Source organism: Erinaceus europaeus, chromosome 17 (genome assembly GCF_950295315.1).
Source record: "Erinaceus europaeus chromosome 17, mEriEur2.1, whole genome shotgun sequence".
NCBI classification, from domain to species: domain Eukaryota; kingdom Metazoa; phylum Chordata; class Mammalia; order Eulipotyphla; family Erinaceidae; genus Erinaceus; species Erinaceus europaeus.
This window is the reverse complement of record NC_080178.1, coordinates 9,898,993-9,924,714: the sequence shown is the minus strand read 5'-3', so window position 1 is coordinate 9,924,714 and position 25,722 is coordinate 9,898,993. Positions and strand designations below refer to the sequence as shown.

Below are 25,722 nucleotides of genomic sequence, written 5' to 3'. Positions count from 1 at the left end.
CTGTGCTACTGCCTGACTCCCTAAAAGACCCTCTTTGTGGTAAGTTATTTCATCAGTTTTGAAACTCCTAAGTTTAATATATTCGTTGGCTTAGAGGAGATAGTCAACTAGTTGAACTAGTAAATATGAACTAAGCACTGAAATTCTTAGGACCACTATCTTTCAAGTGAAAAAAAATTAAACAAGAGCTAATTGCTCACTGACTAGAGAGGTTTTATTTCATGTTAGAAGAGAAAGGGCATAGTGGGGCTCCAGGACACATTGGTGGGTCATCTGCCCTGGGAAGTCAGGTTGCCATTATGCTAGCATCTGGAACCTGGTGGCTAAAAAAACAGCTTTGCCCCACTAGGGAAAGGGAGAGAAAGGCTGGGAGTGTGGATCGACTTGTCAGTGCCCATGTTCAGTGGGAAACAATTAAAGAAGCCAGACCTTCCACCTTCTGCACCCCATAATGACCCTGGATCCATACTCCCAGAGGGATAAAGAATAGGAAAGCTATCAGGGGAGGGAATGGGATTCAGAGTTCTGGTGGTGGGAACTGTGTGAAATTGTACCCCTCTTATCCTATGGTCTTGTCAGTGTTTCATTTTATAAATAAAAATTTTAAAAAAGAAGGAAGGGTGAACTTGAGTCCAGAAGAGACCTTTGGGAGCTTCTTCTCATTGTGGAAGGCAATGTCTTTAGCAGTCAAACAGATGATCCAGAAGACAATAAGAAATAAGAAGCGAGGGGGAATGAAAGACAGCACAGACTTCTAGGGCGGGATGGAACTTTAATGATGAGAGAGGGGTAGTCAAGGAAGGACCATTCGGGGGGGTGGGGGACTATGAATGGGATGCCTTTTGATTAGTATTTTGTTCAGATAAGAAACTAGTTCAGATAGAAGAACTCAAATTGGAACGCAGTCTGCATTGGTTAAGAGCACGAATGATTTAGAAAGATTCCCTTAAGAGTTAAATAAAGTTATGCTCCACGTCTTTATGACCTGTACTATAGAGATCATCACACACAAGTTTTATGGTGTTTAGCAGGATTTCTTCTAGGGTGGATTGATAGTTATTCAGAGTATTGAGAAAAATAAATGTTTCCTTGCAGTAGGAGTATCATATTGAAATAGGGAAAAGCTTTCTATTTGGATTCTACAAAAATATGTCCAGAGAAATGTCTTGAATAGCAAGAAGAAAGGTCTCACTTGTTTTGCATTTTCTTTTGCACAGAATCGGTGGCCTTGTAGTAGCTCTGCTATGCGGATCTTATGACGACCTGTGTCAGGTATGAGCACCAAGAAAAAAAAAAATCACAGTTCTAGGGATTTAAAAACTGCTCTCAGCGTCCTCTGATGGACGTTGTTCATGTCTGTGACACTGAAAAAAAAATGTTTAAAGTCAAATGCTTCATAAGATCATATATGCAACATTTGTTTTTTGAAAATATAGACAACACTGATGCTTGTAGACTAACCTGTTAAAAAGGTCATTTGTTCTCTCTTTGTCCCATCCCTACCTCAAGCTCTGTCTGGACCACTTGTAACTATGTGTATTCCTCCTGTTATTTCTTTTCCTTTCTTTCTTCTTCTTCTTTTTTTTAACCAGAGCACTGGCTTAGGTGGTGCGGGGGATTGAACCTCGGACTATGGAGCCTCAGGCATGAGAGTTTATTTGCATAATCATATGCTACCTCCCCTCCCCACTTCCAGTCATTTCTAATACACACATTTATGGTATTCTTGAACAGGAATAGATCATAGCACCACCCAAATTGTCTTGTCAATTATCTTCCCAATTATTACCTACTATCTCCATCCAAAAATAACTCTCATTTTGACTTTTAGGTAATCACTCTTTTCTATTTCTTCTCTTTCTTTTTTTTTTTTTTTTGTTACCAAGTAGCTTGCATTCTTTTTGAGACATTATAGGTTAGCTTTGCCTGGTTTCAAATATCATATAAATGGACTCAAGTATACATTCAAATGAACCTGTATTTCTGTACTCAACACTTATGAGATCCATCTACATTGTTAAATTTAATATTCATTTTAACCACAACATAGAATCTTATTAGAGTAATATGCCTCAATATATTAACCACCCCCTACATGCACTGTTTACACTTTGAGACTATTTAAATAACACGATCATATCTAAATATCATTTTTTGCCCTGAAAGTATATTTCTGGGTCATCAAATGATTGGCCAGAGGTCAGTTTATATGATAAAGTCCTAGTTTACCATGCCTAGTTCACCACAATTGCACTGTACTCTTTTCTCCTCTAAGGTTATTTCTGGGGCTCGATGCTGGGGCTCAGTGCCAGCATTACAAATCCACTGCTCCTGGAGGCTGTTTTCTCATTTTATTAGATATAACAGAGAGAAATTGAGAGAGGAGGAGAGATAGAAGGGGAGATAGAAAGGGAGGGAGAAAGATAGACACCTGCACACCTGCTTCATAGCTTGTGAAGCATCTCCCCTGCAGGTGGGGAGCAGTGGGCTTGAACCCAGATCCTTGAGCTTAGTACTGTGTGCACTTAAGCAGGTGGATCACCACCCGGCTCCCAAAATAGAGGCCATAGGGCCTTCGTCAAGTTATAATGAAGTCATAAGTGTGGGCCTTAGCACAACATGAATGATGTCCTTTCGAGGGGATTAGGAACACAGAGGAAAGACACAGACACCAAGTGAAGCCATGTAAATATATAGGAAGAAGACAGTCATTTAAAAGCTAACAATCCTGGTTCAAGCCCTGGCTCCCCAACTGCGGAGGGCTCCCTTCACAGGTGGTGAAGCAGGTCTGCAAGTGTCTATCTTTCTCTCCCTGTCTCTATCTACCTCTCCTCTCTTGATTTCTCTCTGTCCTATCCAACAACAGTGACATCAATAACAACAATAATAATAACCACAATAAAACAACAAGGGCAACTAAAGGAAAGAAATAGCCTCCAAGGCTCTGCATCCCCAGAGACCCACCCCACTAGGGAAAGAGAGAGGCAGACTGGGAGTATGGATCAACCAGTCAACGCCCATGTTCAGTGGGGAAGCAATTCCAGAAGCCAGACCTTCTACCTCCTGCATCCCACGATGACCCTGGGTCCATACTCCCAGAGGGATAGAGAATGGGAAAGCTATCAGGGGAGGGGATGGGATATGGAGATTGGGTTGTACCCCTCCTATCCTAAAAAAAAAAATGCCTCCAGTAGCAGTGGATTCATGCTGCAGGCACCAAGCTCTCTAGAGGCAAAAAAAAAAAAAAAAAAAGCGCTAAGGAGAGAGATTTCTGAAACCAGACCATCTCACACCTTGAACTTCTGATTCCAGAATTATGAGAAATACGTTTCTGTTTAAGCTACACAGTTTGTGGGAGTTTCTCAGGATAGCCCAAGCAAAGTAACCACAGCCTTCCTTGCTTTTTCTGCAATGAACTAGACACTCATGCCTCTGCCCCAGGTTTTACTTCTTAGCTGCCACGCGTGGAGAGCTAACTAGGGCCTTTGCCAGGCTCCGTAGCGCACCCGTGGCCTTGTCCACATTTATAACCTTCCAGGTCACAAAGGATATGGCTGATCTAATCAAGGCCCATTTTGGCTCTTTTGTTCTCAGTCTTCCTGTTAAGTTTCTGGCTGGTTGCCTGTCCCCAAGAAAGTACTGTGTGTGATCTCAGTGGTGCTACATATGATAGTGACTTTTTCAGATTTCTTGCTACTGAAATCGCTAGTGTTTTAATGCCATTCTTGGCCATAGACCTTTTTGTGTTCTGCCTCAAATAAGATGGGCTCGTCATCAGTGAGACTGTTTGGTTCTCCTAGTCTGTCTTACCCTTCTGCAAGATAGTATCTAGGGTGTTAGGGTGAGTAGAAGGAACTGGAGAGGCTCTAAGCTAAAAATGTCACAGATACTCACTGTTCATAGTGAGATTCTGTAGATTTTCTTAAACACATCTCAATTTGTTGAATGTTTTGGAGGTTGCCAAAAGTGTGAAAGGTTGTTTAGTGAACATTCTGTTCATTTCATTATTTTTAGGGTGGTCTGTCATGTATTTTTTGAAAAAAATTTTTTTTTGCATCATTTCATGATCACGTCTGTACTCCAGTTTATCTCTGTTCATAGTGTTTCTCTCTCATCATCTATGTAAAACCATTGCCTAATCTCTTTACTGTTTATTTTACATCAAAACATCTTCCTAGTTCCTGAAACTACATGTTATTATTGCCTGCCCCTCCCCTCACTGGAATGCAAATTCCCTGACGGTAGGGATGTTGTCTTACTAGTTATGGCGTCCTTAGAGCCTATTACAATGCCTGCTGGTTAGCAGGCTCTCTATTGAGCATCTGTGATAGAATAAAAGAATGCTAGATACTTTAATTTTTTATTTGATACCTAAATGTTGTAAGCTTGTGATAAAAATAACTACCCTCATAAGCTTTTTTTTTATGATACTGTGAATTCTTACAGCATGGGCTGCAATTAAATTTGCAGTGATGCCTCCTGGAACCAATGGCCTATAGGAGTTCTAGTCTTTTATACACTAAGGTACATGTAACTGCTTCGATGTCCATAATTTTAAAACCTAAATATTCAGTAATAAAGGAATGGCAAGTAATGCAGAAAAGAATAATTCTGTTCGGAGGCATTGCTTAGAGATGTTCTATAACAGGTTAGTGTGACTGTTGAGAAGATACATGAGACAGTGTATAGCACACCTGTAGTAAAATTATGTGTGCATGCCTGATTGTGTACATTTGGGTAAATGGGTATAGCCAAGACTACATTAAGGAACATTAAAAAATTTTATTTCTGAAATATTTGCTTTTAGAAGAGGTAGTGAAGGGGGGAGGGGGAGAATGTATACAAGCATGCGTGCTCGAGAGACAGAGGGAGAAAGACAGAGAGAGAAGAGGGGGTTTCCAGACCCAATGGTGGTGCTAGAGATGGAATCTGGGGTCTTAGGTGTGAAAGTTCTGTGCTCTGCCACTGAGATCTCTCTCTAGGCCTATTTTTTTTAAAAAAATTAAAACAAATTTATTTATTCTCTTTAGTTGCCCTTGTTTTATTGTTGTAGTTATTATTGTTGTCGTTGTTGTTGGATAGGACAGAGAGAAATGGAGAGAGGAGGGGAAGACAGAGACGGGGAGAGAAAGACAGACACCTGCAGACCTGCTTCACCACCTGTGAAGTGACTTCACTGCAGGTGGGGAGCTGGGGGCTCGAACCGGGATCCTTATGCCAGTCCTTGCACTTTGTGCCATGTGTGCTTAACCTGCTGCACTACCACCTGACTCCCTCCAGGCCAACTTTTAAAACAAATATGTTTTAAAACGTGTCTCATGAATTACTTTTGCAATTTTACAGTCAAAATGAAGGAAAAAGTAAATATCATACATCTCATTTTTATTAGTTCCAAAAATTTTTTTATCAGTCTTCTCATCTCTGCACAATGTGCTTTTACTAGAAACTCAAATCTCTGATTTGCTGGGGAGGAGATAAACACTTACCATGTTAGCACTCATGATGGTTGAGTATATGAATGTAATAGCAAGTTCCATTAAGTAGAACGAAATTAAAATACTTGAAATTCTCCTCCCAAGTTTCTGAAATCAGAAAACAGGGATCCAGCTTGCATTATTACCTTACATGCAAATATGTTTACAGAAATCCCTAGTATCAGTCAAGACAAAGGGAAACAGAACAAATGAATTTCTTGTCACCATTTGACTTTTTTCTTTTTACTTTTTAAAACTTTATTGATTTACTAGCTAGAGATAGTCAGAAATTGAGAGGGACGACAGAGAGGAAGAGAGACAGAGAGACACCTGCAGCACTGCTTCACCACTCGAAAAGGTTTCCCCCTGCAGGCGGGGCTGGGGCTTGAACCTGGCTGGGTCCTTGTGCACTGTGAGGTGTGCATTGGATGAGGTGTGCCACCACCCGGCCTCACTATGAGATTTTTCTAGCTCTTTCTACACTTGTGTCTTCTGCTCCACTTTTCCTGGGTTTTGTTCCCCTACATCACAGCCTGCAGCTTCCATTCTTGATCTTTACCGATTCATTTTTAATTTCTTTATTGGGGAATTAATGTTTTGTACATTGGGGAATTTTTGTTCATGAGGAATTAATAGTTTGTACATGCATAACATCTCTGTTTTCCATATAACAATACGACCCCCACTAGGTCTTCTGTCATCCTTCTTGGACCTGTATTCTCCTCCCCACCCACCCCAGAGTCTTTACTTTGCTGCAATACACCAATTCCGGTTCAGGTTCTACTTGTGTTTTCTCTTCTGATCTTGTTTTTCAACTTCTGCCTGAGAGTGACATCATCCCATATTCATCCTTCTGTTTCTGACTTATTTTACTTAACATGATTTTTTTCTAGGTCCATCCAAGATTGACTGAAAATGGTGGAGCCACCGTTTTTAATAGCTGTGTAGTATTCCATTGTGTATATATAAAACAACTTGCTCGGCCACTCATCTGTTGTTGGACTCCTGGGTTGCTTCCAGGTTTTGGCTATTACAAATTGTGCTGCTAAGAACATATGTGTACACAGATCTTTCTGGATGGGTGTGTTGGGTTCCTTAGGATATATCCCCAGGAGAGGAATTGCAGGGTCATAGGGTAGGTCCATTTCTAGCCTTCTGAGAGTTCTCCAGACTGTTCTCCACAGAGGTTGGACCAATTGACATTCCCACCAGCAATGCAGGAGGGTTCCTTTGAGCCCTCACCCTCTCCAGCATTTGTTCCTGTTACCTTTTCTGATGTGTGACATTCTCACAGGAGTGAAGTTGTTGTCTTTACTTGCATTTTTCTGATAATCAGTCTTTACTGTTTTCATCTCACATTTTACAGCTTTTCCATTCTCATTATTTTCTTCTCTACAGACTCTGGAACTATTCAAAATATTCAGCTAGTAAGATCTTTGTTTTCTCCAGTGGTGATTATCCAGAGTTTCCCAAGCAGTGCTCAGGTTTTAAAGCATCTGTTAATTGTAAGTGTTATTTGTTTTACATGTGTGGTGACTCAAATCACACGTAAAATAATATGGAGGTGACCCTGGATCCATACTCCCAGCGAGACAGAGAATGGGAAGGCTATCAGGGGAGGGGGTGGGATATGAAGACCGGGTTATGGGAATTGTGGAACTGTACCCCTCTTATTCTATGGTTTTGTTAATGTCTCCTTTCTTAAATAAAAAAGAAAAAGAAAAAAAAAACACTGGTTGTCAGAGAAAAAAAAATAATACGGAAGATAAATAAAGTTAAACAGAGCTCAAAGAACAACGTTTCAATAGGAAGTAAAGATGATCGTGACTGCTGGGGTAAATAAGGGTCTTTGTCTCCATTAGAAAGGTATTTTCATTCAGGTCCTGGAACGTGCTGGCAGAGGAGGGCCTGGAGGGGTAATCGTTATGTGGAAAACTGAGAAATGTTACGCATGTACAAACGACTGTATTTTACTGTTGACTATAAAACATTAATCCCCACCCCCAATCAAGAAAATCAAAAAAGAAAGGTGTTTTCAGTTACCTATCAGCATGAATGGTATTTGTAATTAGTCCTGAAGGCAAATTTTAAGTTTTGTGCTGCCTGAGGAAGGAGGAGAATGGTGTTCAGACCTGGGAAGAATAGCATCACACACTCCACTTCAGTTTCTTCTACTTACCCTCCCCTTTTTCTTGGTTGGTTTGTTTAATACCTTTTGTATGCAATGAACTATTAGGTAGCAGGGATTATATGGGAAAATGAGGTCAAACCTAATAATTTCTCACTCCCTCAGTGTTGTTGCTCAAGTGGAAAAGCCAGAAAGCTAGTATGAGGTGACGTACAGTCCGGCTAAACAAGTCAGATTAGATATAAACTTGTTCAGCAATCACAGGTACAGGAGGCTCACCGCAAGCCTCCATGTAGGAAGATTCTATAAATATGTGGGACCTTGGAAAGTAAGAGTAAGAAGAGGAAAATTAAGGAGGGAAACAGCGCTCTAGGCAGTTTTCATGTTCACTTACCACTTGCTTCTTATTTATTCGCTTGTTATTTTTTGCTAAATTCCTTTATGGGGGGGTAATGGTTATAGGCTAGCTGATGATACATGGGTTCAGTTTCTCTTCTCCAATGATAGATGTCTGCAAATCACTCTCACCCCGAACTCAAGTCCCCCTCTCCCCGTCATGCACTGGGGCCCATGGCCCCTCTACCAGCCTCCTTCCTCAGCCTCCTTTCCTCTGCTTCAACACACTATACCTTGTTTCCCTGTAACTTGTCTTTTCCTAGAAAGAATTTAATAACATAAAAGTGTGACGACAGAACTAAGAAGTGGATCATAAACTAGAACTAGTAATGAAGTTAACATGGATTCGACCCGACCTGTGGTTTGACGTGAGCAAAAACTGAAGAGCAGCATAAATACTATGCTGTTGGGAGTCGGGCGGTGTCGCAGTGGGTTAAGCGCATGTGGCGCAAAGCACAAGGACCAGCTTAAGGATCCTGGTTCGAGCCCCTGGCTCCCCACCTGCAGGGGAGTCGCTTCACAGGCGGTGAAGCAGGTCTGCAGGTGTCTATCTTTCTCTCTCCCTCTCTGTCTTTCCCTCCTCTCTCCATTTCTCTCTGTCCTATCCAACAACGAACAACATCAACAATGGCAATAATAATAACCACAACGGGGCTACAACAACAAGGGCAACAAAAGGGGGAAAAGATGGCCTCCAGGAACGGTGGATTCATGGTGCAGGCACCGAGCCCAGCAATAACCCTGGAGAGAAAAAAAACAAAACTATGCTGTCAGCAAATTAGACAACAGCTTGCATGGATGAAACACTGTACTTGAGTTATGTATTTAAATGTGAGAAAAACATATTATCAGCCTATTTCCAAGACCATGAAAGAACTATAGTGGTCATCTATGGGGGTGGGGGTGGGGACACAGACCTTTGGTGGTGGGAGTGGTGAAATAAAAAAGAATTGGTCACTTACCGCTTGCCCAAAATTTCTATATGATACAGAATGAAAGGTAGACAACTCAACTATTGTTAGACATAATATAGAAAGTGCGATCAGTACACTGACGGAGTTCGCAATAATAGAAACCATCACCTGAAACGAAGATACAGGAAAAAATTATCATGTTAGCTTTGGTTAAATACTTAGCATTGCAGAAAAACAAGTGTGTTAAAATTTTGATTCTAGTTCTTGAAATGTTAGTACATTTGGAATTATAGCAACAGATATTCTGAATTCGGAAATAGTTGTGATGACTGCAAACACTGTAAATATATTACTAAATTATACAATTAGAAGTTGCCACAATGGCATTTTCCCCTGATTTTTATGAACCCAGTTCAGCTGGAGGAAACTCTGAAATCATACTAATAAGCACTAATCTTTCATTTGAGTTCACGAATATTGCATTTTTTTACTTGTCTGAGTCAGTTGGAAGAAAAGTTAAATGATTTGGGGAAAAAAAGGAGTTCCTCGGGAGTTGGGCGGTAGTGCAGTGTTAGGTTAAATGCATGTGGCGTGAAGCGCAAGGACGGGCATAAAGATCCTGGTTCTAACCCCTGGCTCCCTACCTGCAGGGGAGTCACTTCACAGGAGGTCAAGCAGGTCTGCAGGTGTCTATCTTTCTCTCCCCCTCTCTGTCTTCCCCTCCTCTCTCCAGTTCTCTCTGTCCTATCCAACAACAACAACAATAATAACCACAACTATAAAAAAAACAATAAGGGCAACAAAATGGAAACAATAGCCTCTAGGAGCAGTGGATTCATGGTGCAGACACTGAGGATCCCCAGAGGCAAAAAAAAAAAAAAAAAAAAAAAAAGGAGTTCCTCCACAAAAAAATAAATAACTATGTAGGAACACACTGAATAGGATTCAGTGATTTTTAATCTTGGGACTATTATTTTCTGGGGAGATCCATCAGTTAGTTACCTTTTGACATCAGTTTTTTCTCTCTTTCTTTTTTTAAAATCTGTATCACTATGGGATCACACTAATTAGCCTCTATAGTATCTTTTAAGATTCTCTCCACTATCTTTCCATTTATACTGTACATTTATTCATTTATTTATGCCTCTAGGGTTACTGCTGGGGATTGGTGCTGGCACTGTGAATCCACTGCTCCTGACAGACATTTTTTCCATTTATCTACTTATTGGATAGGACAGAGAGAAACTGAGAGAGGAGGGGGAGAGAGAGAGGGAGAGAGAAAGATAAGACGCCCAAAGACCTGCTTCACCACTTGTGCCGAGTCCCCCCCTGCAGGTGGGGAGCTGGGGGCTTGAACCCAGATCCTCGTGCAGGTCCTTGCACAGTCTTTGGCTTACTGCTCGCTATATGCGCTTACAGGATGTGCTACGCCCATCCTCCTACATTTATCTTTATTCTGGACAGGTCTTCTATTCTGTCAGAAGACACAGTCTTGTCTCTGCACTAAAAAATGAAGTTTGACAGAAATACCATGTTTCAATATAAAGTTCCAGTGCTAAGCATGCAGTATCGCAGGCAAAAATATTTCACAACACAGCATACTTATCTGATTAAGATATGTGCTCCTCCCTTTTAAAAATTTAATCCCTGCATTTATTTATGGGCTGGTAGAGTCCTTCATTGTTTAGATACTATCTTTTCATTAAACTCCTTAGCTGTTTTTTTTTTTGACAAGTTATTTCTAGGACAGTATAAACATTTCAACTTACATGTTTTTGAGTTGAATATATTGCTGCTCTTATTATAGAGGCTCCTGAAATGATAAACTGGATATAAAAACATTTATAAATACTCATTGATCATACACATCCACTTATAATGCATTTTTTTAACTCCATCTTCTGAGCCAATTATGTTTAAAATACTAACAAAACATCAAGAAATCTTAGGAGGAGGAAGAAAGTTTGTTTCTCCTTTTTCTTTTTCCTTGTTGCACTGGAATCTCACACATGCACAATTTCACTGCTCTGGGGCTTACTTTTTATTTCCTATAGCTAAGAAGATGTATTTGGGGTAGGCACAGACAGAGAGACATAGGCACAGACAAAGGAAGAGACATTACAGAATGAGAGTTTCTCCTAGTGTTGTGGCATGCCCATGTGATGCTAGAGTTGGAAACAGAACTGTGCATAGGGCAATCTTCCCGCGAGGGGCGCTCTCCCATCTCAAGTCTTTGTCATTAGTAGTGATCTCAAAGCAGGGCCGCCACTGGTAGAAATACATAGGGGACAGTGAACAGAATTCAGGTTGCAGCATATGCCACAGAGGATTTAAGTGGTCCTGAACTAGGGACCAGACGTGCTTAGAGTTCACTGGATTATTCTTCCCAATGAGATGATGCCAGTTACATCAATGACTATAGTAACTTTATCTACTCAGTTATGAAAAAGATACAGGAATCCACTCGAAAGTGTGTTTGTGCAAAAGAAATCTTTTAGCGGAGGTCATAGTCATCATTAAAGTGCCAGCTGCTATTCATGTCTTTACCTTTCTTCTTCAAGCATCTTATTTTCAATGTTTTTCTAGGGAAATGATGGTTTACAAGACAGTTGCTACCACATGGGTTCCATTTCTCAATCTTCTGTGACAGACGTCTCACACCAATCCCTCCACCAACTTGGGTCCTCTCCCAACATTGTGCGTCGGGCCTCCAGTGCCCTTAGCTGTTTCACATTGGGTTACTCTAGTTCTCAGAAGCACAAAGCTATCCCATAATATCTAAAGGTGAGATGCACAATTGTCTTGAAATACGCCCTTTTTCTGGTATGTTTTAGTAACTGACAGAAATCCAAGTTAAAAGTTAATTTGTAGAAAACTGTTTCTTTTTTTTTCTTTTTTTTAAATACTTATTTATTTATTTATTTATTCCCCTTTGTTGCCCTTGTTGTTTTATTGTTGTAGTTGTTGTTGATCTCATTGTTGTTGGATAGGACAGAGAGAAATGGAGAGAGGAGGGGAAGACAAAGAAGGGGAGAGATAGACAGACACCTGCAGACCTGCTTCACCACTTGTGAAGTGACTCCCCTGCAGGTGGGGAGCCGGGAGCTCGAACCAGGATCCTTATACTGGTCCTCGTGCTTAGCGCCACCTGCGCTTAACCCGCTGTGCTACCGCCCGACTCCCAGAAAACTATTTCTAAGAATGACTTATATCTAAAGAAGAAAAAGAATGCCACCACTTTGGATGTAATTTTTTTTCATTTTTAAATATTTATTTATTTATCTATTAGATAGGGACAGAGATATATTGAAAGGGAAGTGGGGAGGTAAAGGGGGAGAGAGAGATACCCGCAGCCTTGCTTCACCACTCATGAAGCTTTCTCTGCTGCAGGCAGGGACCAGGGGCTTGAACCCAAGTCCTTGTGCAATGTCCCACTTATACTCAACTGGGTGAACCACCACCCAACTTCCTTGGTTGTGAAATGTCTATGCTTGAATTAAAAAAAAAATACATTGTTAAAAAAAAAAAAAGAGTAACTAACAGAAAAATGAATATGGGATGATCTGACTCACAGGCAGAAGTTGAAAAACAAGACCAGAAGAGAAAACACAAGTAGAACCTGAACTGGAGTTGGTGTACTGCACCAAAATAAAAGACTCTGGGGTGGGTGCGGGGGGGGGGGGGGGAAGAACAAAAGGATGACAGAGGACCTAATGGGGGGTGTATTGTTAGGTGGAAAACTGAGAAATGTTATGCATGTACAAACTATTGTACTTACTGTCAAATGTAAAATATTAATTCCCCAATAAATAAATTAAAAATTTCCTTTTTATAAATAAAAAATAAAAAAAAAAGAAATTAAAAAATGAGTAGCTCAAATCTATGTATACTCAGTACTTCATTTTCAGAACACAAACGGCAATATCTTGTGGATTTTAAACTAGAGTAGTAACTAGATTGTTTTATCACAAAATGCTTTTATGCTCATAACCTAAATGAGAAGTTTTGCAGCGGATTACGTTTAATTGAAAGTTGAGGTAACTTATAATAGGAGCTAAGTGTGCTATTTTTGTAACATGAACAATCTAACACTGAGGGACATGCATCATTTTTCTTAACTTTGAAAATTCCCTTTATTATTCTCCCATTGTTCCTGAAAAAAAGCTCTTATTCTTATGAGGCAGTATATCAAGACAGGAGAGAGAGACCACTGCTCCCTCAAATAGTATTCATTTCTGATAACCTCTAAATTATTGACTCTAAGCATGGAGGGGGTTAAGTAGTCTCTACACTCCTTTTGTTAATTCCAACCATTATCTCTCCTCCAGCTTTGAATCAAATGTCATAAGGTTCAATCAGACACTATCTTCTCTGATATCTTCTCTGATGTGAGCTTTCTAATGTCTGAGCTTGTGGTTCTTTGAAGTTTTCTCTTCCAATCCTAACTCCTTTCTTTCTCATTTTCCTTGCAAGTACACCATCTTTCCAATCTCAGTTTCAATCACCTCGCTCTAACCACCACCTTTTGTCTTTTTAACTGACGTCCTGTGGTGTTACAGCTTTCCCAATCTTTGACCTCCATCTGGTTCTATAATCACCTAAGCCCCTTACCTCCTCTTTCTATTCTCTCCTTCACCAGCTTGTTTCTTGGTCAATTATTACAAAGCTCTCTTACTACACTCTCAATTCCTTGTCTGATCACAGTTGCGCGGTCAAACCCAGGTCTTGATTTGAGTGTGGTTCCCCTTTGTACTGCATATTTGCACCCATGGAGATGAACACAGCCTGAAGACACACAACTGTCTTGACACATCTTGTTACACAGTCATGAATGAATCATGCTCCTTCAAAATCAGTGAGTCCTTGGCGATGCATGAAAGTTAAGCGTCTTTTCCCCACTTCATGCATACTCTACTATTCTACTATATCTACTTCATGCATACTCTACTATTCTACTATATCTACTTCATGCATACGCTACTATTCTACTATATCTACTTCACGCATACTCTACTATTCTACTATATCTACTTCACGCATACTCTACTATTCTACTATATCTACTTCACGCATACTCTACTATTCTACTATATCTACTTCACGCATACTCTACTATTCGACATGACTGCTTCATATCTCCTCTTCTTTCTCAATCAGTTCTCTCTCTCATCCTCACTGCAGGCTCGTGACTTTGCTCTCTGATCCACTGAGGTAATTTGAAGTCATCAGAAGAAAAGGTCTGTAAGGTCCCAATATTCTGCCTTCCAATTTGTTTTCTACCTTTCCCTCCTGCTAAACCTGCCTTGATATTATTTTCATGAAGGGTGGATGATTAGTTGTTGTGGGGAATGCTTTGTGCACTGTAAAACGTTTTGGCCTCTAGCTAGCCACTTAGATGCACACCCCTAGTAGTGAAAACCGAAAATATCTCTGAGTGTCATCCTGGAGGAAATAGCACCTCTAATTGAGACTGAATTCTAGAGATGAATACCCAGACTCTTAGCTATTTGTATATTAAATTTCAGCATCTCTTGCCTCCACAGGTGCATGATTCCAGTGGTTCCTCTATCCCCTTGTTTACCTTTTATTATCCAATTTCTCTCTGCTGGTTCAGGTCCTTCAACAGAAGACATGATATTTGTCACTTGATGCAACAAATAAGAAAATCCTCCCTTGATCCAAATTTCATCCAGCTATCAAATCACTGCTACAAACCTAGTTATAGCAAAGTCTGTAAGGGGGTTATTTGTGCTTCTTGTCTCTAATTACTTAATGTCTCCCCATTACTTCTGAAATTGATTTCTAATTGGGCTTGAACCCAATCACTCCACTTGATCACATCAAGTTTTGGCCTCAGATTGCTAAATTCAGTGGTAGTCCTTGACTTCACAGACAATACAACTGAATTGAACACAATATTTTTTTTTCTATTTCTTTTAACACTTTTTTTCCCCCACTTGGCTTCCAGGATATCACACTTTTGAGATTTTTCTCCTACCTTTTGGGTAATTCAAAACCACAAAAGAGTTCAGGCAAAGACATGTTTACAAAATGTGTAAGTTTAGACCCATTCTGTGACAGAAGTAAGATAATAACCCTAAATATAAACGTTAACTTGTTAATAGATGTTGGGATTAAGATTCTTTACCTTTTTCATAATTAAAGGCAATCCTTTGGTTATCTTTTTGTATCTACTCTTCTTGGAATAGCACTACTAAACTAAAGGTACTCAATAAAGATTTGTTGGAAGACGGAATTTGATTTTGAATAACTAACAGAACTGTTACATAATTACACACACACAAAATCTGGTTTAGAAACTTCTGTTTTCCACCAGTGACACAAATATCAACAGTATTTACTGAATAATTAAATCATATAAGTGCATTTTACTCACAAAAATTCCCCATAAAGAAGATCCTGTTTTGTATGTTACAGGGTCATAAATCCCAAAGACTCCTTCAAATTGTCCCCAATACAAAGTGAATAGTAAATACCACATGAGAAAACAAAAGATGCCAATCATAATCTGGATAGCCTGTGAGAAGAGAATGCAATTAGTACCCAAGCTGTACAACCTATAACACAATTGTAGTATTACAATTAATACTGAAAGTATTAATACTAAAAGTAGCTAATTGTAAGAACTACCAAGAACACTTTTTTTTTTTTAAAGAAAAGAAGAAAGTACAATAACAATGTGGTAAATTACACAAAGTTTCAAGCCAGGACGTTCTGAGGTTAACCAAATAGGAACCAGAGAATCCGATGGTTCAATAATCATTCTGGCCACTGTCTTCACCAGTGTTGACAATCTGACTTAAATGACTAATGGCTTTTGGCTCTCCTCCCTACCAAGCAGTGGCCTCAGAGGGTAGTAGTGAGGCTTCTTACTTTTTTTTTTAAATACTTTTTTAAAAATATTTATTTTATTTATCTTTTCCCTTTTGTTGCCCTTGTTGTTTTATTGTTGTAGTTATTATTGTTGTTGTTGTTGTTGGATAGGACAGAGAGAAATGGAGAGAGGAGGGGAAGACAGAGAGGAGGAGAGAAAGACACCTGCAGACCTGCTTCACCACCTGTGAAGCGACTCCCCTGCAGGTGGGGAGCCAGGGGTTCAAACTGGGATCCTTATGCCGGTCTTTGTGCTTTGCGCCACCTGCGCTTAGCCCGCTGTACTACAGCCTGACTCCCAGTAGTGAGGCTTCTTGAGAGCAAATATGGCTACTAATTTATCTGCATGTAGGAAGTCATCTATCTAGTGCTTTCTTGTGTGTAGGGAACTTAATGAGGACAGTTTTTGGAATCTTATAGAAGTTTGATTTACTTTTTATTTTTCCCCCTTTTAAGGCATATTTGGAACTTTTTTCTCAAGGATTGTTGGACCTAAGTACAGTTGAAAACAAATATCAAGAATATTCAAAGTAGACTTTTGCTTGAACAGGGACTTTCTGTTGCATAAGAGATGGACTAGGGTAGGGGAGAATTATTACCCAACTTTATTTGTGTGAAGAGGATATAATCCCAGAAAAAATTCTGAATGTATATGTCAAGTGACAGTTCATCTACTGAATCATATTTCTGTCACTCTTTCAGAGAGGCCCGGGCAGCGGAGCGCCCATCCGGACACACACATTACCACGCCCAAGGACCAGGGTTCAAGCTCCAGGTTCCCTCTTGTAGGGGGGTATCTTCATCGAGTGGTGAGAAAGTGCTCCAGGTTCCTCTCTCTCTTTCTCCCTATCTCCCCTTCCTATTTCTCTCTGTTCTATCAATGTAAAAACAATTTCAGAGGGTACGTTATTTTCACTTTCAAATGCATTTTGATTGGAAGCTATCTAATGCTTTAATATGCCCCTTCTGGCCCCTGCAGGTGGAGACCAGGGCCTTGAACTGGGTCCTTATGCATAGAAACATGTGCGTTCAACCCAGTACACCATCACCTGGCCCCAAATTTACATCTTCGAGAAGTTTCTTTTAAATAACAATAACACTTAGGGGTAGATGATTTTATGTATCTTTTCACTGAACCCAAGGTCTCCAATACATAAATCAGGTATGCATGATTTCACTGCTCCTGGGCCAACATTTTTACTCAGGTAGACAGAAAGAGGCAGGGTATGATTACGAATTTAAAGTGAAATCTTACCCCTAAAACAAAACAATCTGCTGAAGATATCTTTTCACACATACACAGAGCCATGCTATCAGCATTTCCTTTAGATGTTTGATTCTAATCTTTTGTGATAACTTTATTAGTAAACTTCTGCAAAAAAAAAAAAACAGTATAAAGATATGCATTTTACTAAAAAAAGAAAACACTTGTTGGATGTTTCTCTTATTTCTTTCCACATTCATTTCCCCAGACTTGGAGGCAATTACTCCCCCCCTCCCATGTCTTAATTCTTAGAAGAATCACTTTGCACCCATCTGCCCCAAATAGCTTTTCTCATGACTGAAAAATCTCACCTATAAGTTAAACACATTTCTATATATAAGCATTATCTCTGAATTATGAGCAGTGTCTTTGGATGCTAAAAGGCACCTAAGTGAATAGAATTTCATAAACCATTTAAAAATATGCTATTTATTTATTTATTTATTTATACTTTGGATAGAGGCTGAGAGAAACTGAAAGGAAAGAGGAGAGAGAGACACCAACAGACCTACTTCACTACCTGTGAAGCTACATCCTGCAGGTGGAAACCAGGGGCTTGAACCTGGGTCCTTGCATTTAATAAGGTATGTGTGTGCTCAGTCAGGTGGGCTAGTCACCTGGCCGCCTCAGTAAACCCTTTTAACAATCCATTTGAGATTCAGTTGGTTCACTACAATTCACAATGATGTTTATGTTTGCAAAACTAAGTTTTGTACTTAAATTCATGGGAACGTAAGTTTTATTATTATTATTTTTATTTTGCTTTCCCTGACATATACCTGACTTCCTAGTTCCTCTTTCGACATCAAGTAACCTTTTTCTTCAAGCAGCCTCCTTATCAAAACTGCCACCCAAATTAGAAATGCTTCTTCCTGTTTTGTTCCTGTTATTCTTGAGAAAGTACCCCCTCCCCATGTTTATCTTGTTTGCCTCAAGGGCAACAATATTACTCATCTTTGTATTTGTATTAAGATAAAAACCTGGCTAATACTTGTGACCCTGGAATCACATCTGTACTGTATTTCCTAGCCTGGTGTACTGAGGTCAGCACCATGAGTCACAGCACTTAGCCAGGAGGCAACTTAATGCAGAAGTGGAGAACTTTTTTTTTTCTGCCAAGGACCTTTTGATTATTTATGACATCACCCATGGGTCACACAAAATCATCAGTTTAAAAATTAGCACTTAATGAGGTTATGAGAAAAGCTGCCTAGAATTACTGAATTTTGAGTCCTGCCTGCCAGCAGTTGCCTGGGCTGGGTCAGGTCAAATGATTTTGGGAGTTCTGTAAAGTCTGGTATCCCTTATCTCTGACGTAATGGAGGGCTTCTACTACTACTTGGCCCCTAGTCTTTTCAAAAAAGGAGGAAGATCGACCTAGTGACCTCTTATTCCTGCACCTTTAAAATGGCATGAGCTCATTATTTTAGTGAACATTTGGTTTCTAAAACTGATGGAAGAAGAGAAGGAACTAAGCTCTGCTCTATTTTCCTGAAACAAATGGTTAGAGGGGGCCGGGTGGTGGTGCACCAGGTGGAGGGCAAATGTTACACTGTGCAAGAACCCAGGTTCGAGACCTGCTCCTCACCTATGGGGGTGGGGGGGGAGCTTCCTGAGTAATGAAGCTGGGCTACAGGTGTCTCTCTTTATCTCTATCCCCCCCCTCAAGTACTTTCTGTTCTATCAATAAAATAGATAACTTGATGATTTCAGACTCAGTATATATATATATATATATATATATATATATATATATATATATATATATTTTTTTTTTTTCCCCTCCTCCAGGGTTATTGCTGGGCTCGGTGCCTGCACCATGAATCCACCGCTCCTGGAGGCCATTTTCCCCCCCTTTTGTTGCCCTTGTTGTAGCTTCGTTGTGGTTATTATTATTATTGCCCTTGTTGACGCAATTCGTTGTTGGATAGGACAGAAAGAAATGGAGAGAGGAGGGAGAAGACAGAGAAGGGGAGAGAAAGATAGACACCTGCAGACCTGCTTCACCGCCTGTGAAGCGACTCCCCTGCAGGTGGGGAGCCGGGGGCTCGAACCGGGATCCTTACGCCGGTCCCTGGGCTTTGCGCCACATGCGCTTAACCCACTGCGCCACCGCCCGACCCCCTCAGTGTATATTTAATGCCTAATTTAGTACCTGAAGAGATTTGGACCCAGTAAGCCATCTGCTTTGTCCCTCAAGCATGGATGGGCTTAAATAGCAAAAGCTCTCGGGAAGCCAAAGCTCCTGGGTTAACCCTTAACCCCTGGTATGTGAGGGAAGATGAATTAAGTGTTTTCTTTGGGGCACAACAGACAAAGATGGTGAGATGAGATATCAGAATGTGGAAGACTGAATTACTACCCCCCAAATCTGAAGGATGTTTGGATCATGTTGGCACTGTCTGGCCTGCTTCGTGCCTGAACTGACTTCTTTGTAACCTGGTATTCTCTCTCTGTTTTTAGTTTTATTTTATTTTATTTATTTATTCCCTTTTGTTGCCCTTGTTGTTTTTTTTATTGTTGTAGTTATTATTGTTGTTGTCGTTGTTGGATAGGACAGAGAGAAATGGAGAGAGGAGGGGAAGACAGAGAGGAGGAGAGAAAGATAGACACCTGCAGACCTGCTTCACCGCCTATGAAGCGACTCCCCTGCAGGTGGGGAGCCGGGGTTCGAACCGGGATCCTTATGCCGGTCCTTGTGCTTTGCGCCACCTGCGCTTAACCCGCTGCGCTACAGCCCGACTCCCCTGTTTTTAGTTTTTAAAATTATTATCTCTATGTATTTATTGAATAGAGATGGTCAGAAATCAAGAGTGCAGGAGGAGATAGCGAGGGAGAGAGACAGAAGTGACACCTGCAACACTGCTTCACCTCTTAGCAAAACCTTCTCCCTGCAGGTGGGGGCCTGGGGCTCCAACCTGGGTCCTTGCGCATTGTAACGTGGGCGCTCAACCAGGTGTGCTACTGAACACCCCCTAACTTGGTTTTCTCCATGTACTGTAAAACTTGCTATAAATTACAGAAGCTAGAAAGGCCCACCTTCTGCACCCCCCAAACTAATTTTGGTCCATGCTCTCCGAGGGGTAGACATGTTAGGGGGAAGATGACTAGAAGCCTCTGAAACCTAGTTCCATCAGGACACGGAGAGAGAAGTGGAAAAAAAAAAAAAAAAGGATGGACATCCGGAAGTAATAACAGGTGTAGGTGTGACTAGAAAGGAAGGGAAGGTAGGAACATAGGGAAAAAAATGGACATACCTATGTCTGTCTGTCTGTCTGTCTATCAATAATAGCCAACCCATATCTATCTATCTATCTATCTATCTATCTAGAAATAATAGCCAACCCATATCTATCTATCTATCTAACTAGAAATAATAGCCAACCCATCCATCCATCTATCTATCAATAATAGCCAACCCATATCTGTGACCTTGGGAGAACCACTGCAGTTTCCAATGGAGGGAATGGGGAGACAGAACTCTGGAGGTGTTCTCCACCTAACAGTACAATCCCCAATGGGTCCTCTGCCACCATGCTCCAGAACCCGAATCCCCCACCCTGACCCACCCCAGAGTCTCTTACTTTAGTGCAATGCACCAACTCCAAAGGTGTGGAACTGCACCCCTGTTATCTCAGAATTTTAAAGATCAATAATAAACCACTAATAAACAAAAAAAAATACTTGCTACAAAAAGGATTCTGGTCCTTAAGGGGAGGGGGGCTTGCTCCATTGTTTACCTCCCTCCTTTAGGGGTACGCGTTGGCTGGAGACCCCTTCAGGCTCTCAGACGGGTAACTGATGTCTCTTTGCGTCATCTTTGGGGGTTCTCCTGTCACCCTGTCCTGCTGGGAGTGTGGACAAGGGGACACAGAGGCCCCCATCACCCCTCCCCCGGGTCCCCTCTCTTCCCCTCCCGGCCCGGGTCTGGCTCTTGCTGTCAGGATCGGCAGCCATGTTGCTGCCCACTCCCAGACGCCCACTTCCGGTCACCGCCAGCCCTGGACCCTGACAGCCAGACGGACGGCAGGACACAACCCAGGGGACAGGGGTGGGCGCAGGGGTGGGGGTGGGGGGGCGGCAGGCCAAGAGGGGTAAGATCAGGAGGGTGGATTTTTTTTTATTTTGGGGAAGGGGGGTTCCCCAGACTGGGTGGCCATGTCCCCTTGTGACCTGTGACCCCGAGGGAAGAGGGGGGGCAAGGCGACATCTTTACCCCGCATTGTAGTACTCGCGCCTCTCAGCTGCCTCGGAAGAGCTGGTCCTCCCGGCAGTGCCCAGGCGGGTCTCAGAGGGCAGCACATTCAGGGCCAGGTCCCCGACAGGACCCAGCGGTCATCACTGAGGTCGCCAGGAGTCCAGGACTCCCACCACGGCTCCGCAGGCTCTTCAGGCCGCACAGGCCTCCAACGGGCAGCGGCCCAGTGCGCCTGCGCGGCCGCTCTGCGTGGGAGGGGGAGTGCGGTGGGGGAGGCCGAGTGCGCAGACTCAGTAGGGCCTGTGGCCTGGTGGTCAAAGCCAGGTCTGCTCCTAGCTGCGTGGGTCTGGCAGAAAGCGCTTGCCAACCTCCTCTTTGGAGTGGAACCCTGGGGTGTGGGTTTTTTTTTTTAAGATTTTTTTTTTTTAAATTTATTTATTCTCTTTTGTTGCTCGTTGTTTTATTGTAGTTATTATTGATGTCGTTGTTGTTGGATGGGACAGAGAGAGATGGAGAGAGGAGAGGAATACAGAGAGGGGGATAGAAAGACAGACACCTGCAGACCTGCTTCACCGCCTGTGAAGCGACTCCCCTGCAGGTGGGGAGCCAGGGGCTCGAACCGGGATCCTTATGCCGGTCCTTGTGTTTGCGCCATGTGCGCTTAAGCACTGCGCCACCGCCCGACTCCCCGGGTGTGGTTTTTCTAGGCATATCTGCTGTAGACTGGCTAGGATCCAGGATGGAAAGTCAGTCTTTCACGTTGTCCATGAAGTGGGGTGGTCCTACACACCTTTTCCCCCAAAGAAGACACTTAAGAGCTCAGATGAACTTCAGGAAAAGGTAAGATATTGAAAAAGACTGCAGGGAGCTGAATTGATGGATGGATGACTTTTTAATAGACACTCTTAAATGTATTTTTAACTGGCAATTCCAGTGTCGCTTTATTGAGGAAATGCAGCTTTGCAGAATTTTTGTTGCCAGAAGGGTACACTTTCAACAGTATAATTTTTTTTTTCCCCTCCAGGATTATAGCTGGGGCTCATTACGAATCCACTGCTACTGAAGGCCATTTTCCCCATACTGTTGCCATTGATGTTATTGTTGTTACCGTTGCTGTTGTTGCTGTTGGATAAGGCAGAGAGAAATGGAGAGAGGAGGGGAAGACAGAGAGGGGGAGAGAAAGACAGACACCTGCGGACCTGCTTCACTACTTGTGAAGCGACTCCCCTGCAGGTGGGGAACGAACTAGGGGCTCGAACCAGGGACTTACGCCGGTCCTTGCACTGCGCGCCAGGTGCACTTAACCTGCTGTGCTACCGCCTGACTCCCTTACCGTATAATTTTGTATTATAAAGATGTATTTATTTTAACTTTTAAGAGAGAGAAGGAAAGAGAGACAAGAGCAGCACTGCTCGGCTCTGGTTTATGGTAATGCTGGGGATTGAACCAGGGCCCACCAGGCTTTTTTTTTTTTTGCCTCCTCCAGGGTTATTGCAAGGGCTGCGAGCCCACCGCTCCTGGTAACCATTTTTTCCATTTTTTTTGGAGAACAGAGAAATTGAAAGGAGGAGGAGGAGGAGATAGGGAGAGAGAAAGACACCTGCAGACCTGCTTCACCGCTCAAGAAGGGGCCCCACTGTAGGTGGGGAGCCGGGGGCTTGAACCTGGAACCTTGCACAGGTGCTTGTGCTTAGTACTCTGTGCCCTTAATCTAATGCGCCACCACCCGGCCCAGCCCTTCAGTATTAAAACATATAAGTCTGTATAAGTCTGGTATTTCTGTAGAAGTCATATTCTGTATAAGACTGGTATTTCTGTATAAGTCATATTTCTCTCTTCTGTCTTTTTTTTTCTTTTTTCTTTTTTCTTTTTTAGCATAAGCGTCCAGGAAGGAAGTGGCGGAAGGCCACCTGTTGAGCTAAGTTTCCTTTTCTGGTTGATTTTGGCTCGGGTTTTTCTATGTGATGGGAACAGTCTTTAGATCTGGCTTTCTGTGTAAAGAAGAAGAGGGAGCAGCTTTAGGAGAGGTTTAGAAGAGTTGGGTCCTGGAAGAGGGATAAGGAGATGGACAAACAAACTGAAGCAAAAATTCAAGTGTAGCCTTTGGAAAAAAAAATGAGTGATTTAACAGTGGTTTGCAGGCTTATGAAATCACACACCACACTCAGCACCAGAGTTGTGTCTTGTGCTTGCTGCTCCCCTCCCCCTCCCGTTCTCCTAAAGTCTTAGAGACAGTTTGCAGTTTGGTTACATTGTTTGGTTTTTTTTTTTTTGTTGTTTTTTTTTTGCAAGTTCATGTGTCTCAATTATCTGTATCCCATATATGTGTGAAACCATCTGGCAGTTATCTTTCACTTTTTTACACTCTCCACTAAGCCTAATCACCTCCATCCATCTTATCCATACAATCACTACCTAGAGAAAAACATCGATGAAACACTTCAGGACCTTAACTTCTCATTAACTTTTACACATGCCTCCATGTTTCTCTGACTTCAAAAACAAAATTGACAAAACTCAAAAACCCTTCAGTGTACCATCCTGGTTCTATTTATCCACTAGGCATACTTTTTTAATTTAATTTTATTTACTTAAAAAAGGAGACATTAACAAAATCATAGGATAAGAGGGGTACAACTCCACACAGTTCCCACCACCAGATCTCTGTATCCCATCCCCTTCCCTGATAACTTTCCTATTCTTTATCCCTCTGGGAGTATGGACCCAAGGTCATTGTGGGATGCAGAAGGTGGAAGGTCTGGCTTCTGTAATTGCTTCCCTGCTGAACATGAGCGTTGACTGGTCGATCCATACTCCCAGCCTTAGGCATAATTTTAATGTCCCTGAAAATAGTCTAGAAATACCAAAACTCTGTAAATAGCTAAGAAATGATATGTTTGATGATACTTCCCCCCCTTGAATCGATGTTTAATATATGCATACAGTGAACCACACAGGAAATATTTGATGATATTGATAAAGAAGTTAATGGGCAACTGATCATTTGCTGCCAAACAGAAAAGGAGGGAAGGGAATTCAAGTGATTTGGGAAGGAACCCAGAGAAGCATAATGAAATTTATTTTTGATTTGGTCTGATTCCTCCTGCAAGTTCTGCATTATTTATTTTTTTTGTGGCTTTTTTTTTTTTTTTTTTTGCCTCCAGAGTTATCGCTGGGGCTTGGTGTGAATCCACTGCTCCTGGAGCCCATTTACCCCATTTTTGTTGCCCTTGTTGTTATTGCTGTTGTTGCTGTTGGATAGGACAGAGAGAAATTGAGAGAGGAGAGGAAGACAGAGACGTGGAGAGAAAGACATTTGCAGACCTGCTTTACCTCCTGTGAAGCGACCCCACTGCATATGGGGAACTGGGGGCTTGAACTGGGATCCTTAATTGTGTCCTTGTGTTTTGTGCCATGCGCTTCCAGGTTGTGTCCCCCAGGTTCTGAATTTTTTATTGTTTTTCTTTTTTTCATTTTAAATTTATTCCCTTTTGTTGCCCTTGTCCTATTGTTTTAGTTATTATTATTGTCGGATAGGACAGAGAGAAATAGAGAGAGGAGGGGAAGATAGAGAGGGGGAGAGAAAGATAGACACCTGTATACCTGCTTCACCGCCCATGAATCCACTCCCCTGCAGGTGGGGAGCCCGGGGCTTGAACCGGAATCCTTATGCCACGTGTGCTTAACCTGCTATGCTACCGCCCAACTCCCTTTTATTGTTTTTCTTTGCAGTTTTGTCCGATCTGCTGCTTTACAATTAATGCTAAGTCAGTGTGAATGAAAAAGAATACAAAAAGAAAGCTTATGCGTATAGTGATTTTTTATTGGGGCATTAATGTTTTACAGTAAGGACTCTTGTAGACACCTGGGTAAAATTTCTCATGTCTCCGTGATAGGTGTCTAAAAATACTCTCCTTAAAATTTTTAAAAATTATCTTTATTTATTAATTGGATAGAAACAGTCAGAAATCAAGAGTGTAGGAGGAGATAGAGAAGGAGAGAGACAGAGAGACACCTGCAGCACTGTTTCCCCACTCGTGAAGCTTTCCCCCTGCAGGTGGGGACCAGGGGCTTGAACCTGCGTCCTTGAGTATTGTAACGTGTGTGCTCAACCAGGTGCGCCACCACCCAGCCCCAAAACACTCACTTTAAGAGATGTAGATTTTTTCCCAGCCCTCTAGCCCTTCACTTCTCCCTGTGTGATAATGGAAGACAATAACAGGCAGATAAACCTGTTAACAAACCAAAACCCAAATCTCAAATATGATCTGTAAAGATTAGCAGTCATCACGAGCAGGAAAGCCCAGCTTCTGGAGAAGTCTTTGCAGACGCGTTTTTGCCTCCGTGAGATCGTCTGATAGTCCCTTCTCTTCTAAAATCCATTGGCGTTTATGGAAGGTAGGTAGGAGAACCCTGTTGTCACGGTATTGATGGCAGGCGAAACAAACATGACA

At 41.8% G+C, this 25,722-nt stretch overlaps 1 protein-coding gene across 4 annotated transcripts; it reads right to left on the bottom strand.

Moving 5' to 3' along the window:
• Positions 1 to 734: 734 nt before the first annotated feature.
• MS4A13 (membrane spanning 4-domains A13) lies at positions 735 to 21,490 on the bottom strand. 4 transcript variants are annotated; one of them, XM_060176269.1, is made up of 7 exons: positions 21,287 to 21,490; positions 17,062 to 17,175; positions 15,310 to 15,450; positions 10,682 to 10,738; positions 8,961 to 9,080; positions 5,487 to 5,582; positions 735 to 1,263 (listed from the first exon to the last, which is right to left on the bottom strand). In XM_060176269.1, exons 2-7 carry the CDS (start codon positions 17,113 to 17,115, stop codon positions 1,243 to 1,245), a joined length of 489 nt encoding a protein of 162 aa, XP_060032252.1. In that variant the 5' UTR covers positions 17,116 to 17,175; positions 21,287 to 21,490; the 3' UTR covers positions 735 to 1,242. The 4 variants fall into 4 exon arrangements, with proteins under 4 accessions (XP_060032252.1, XP_060032249.1, XP_060032251.1 ...); XM_060176266.1 differs by having other exon boundaries at positions 737 to 1,364; positions 21,287 to 21,489; XM_060176268.1 differs by having other exon boundaries at positions 737 to 1,364; positions 17,062 to 17,178; positions 21,302 to 21,489.
• Between the last annotated feature and the right edge of the window lie 4,232 nt (positions 21,491 to 25,722).

What these genes read in the sequence shown, in the direction of transcription:
- MS4A13 (XM_060176266.1), bottom strand. Translation starts at nt 17,115, where the DNA reads ATGGCTCTGTGTATGTGTGAAAAGATATCTTCAGCAGATTGTTTTGTT. An exon ending in CTTCTTTATGGGGAATTTTT is followed by an intron (nt 10,739 to 15,309) that starts GTGAGTAAAATG and finishes TTTTATATCCAG; the next exon opens with TTTATCATTTCAGGAGCCTC. An exon ending in CCATCATGAGTGCTAACATG is followed by an intron (nt 1,365 to 5,486) that starts GTAAGTGTTTAT and finishes TTTTTTTTTCAG; the next exon opens with TGTCACAGACATGAACAACG.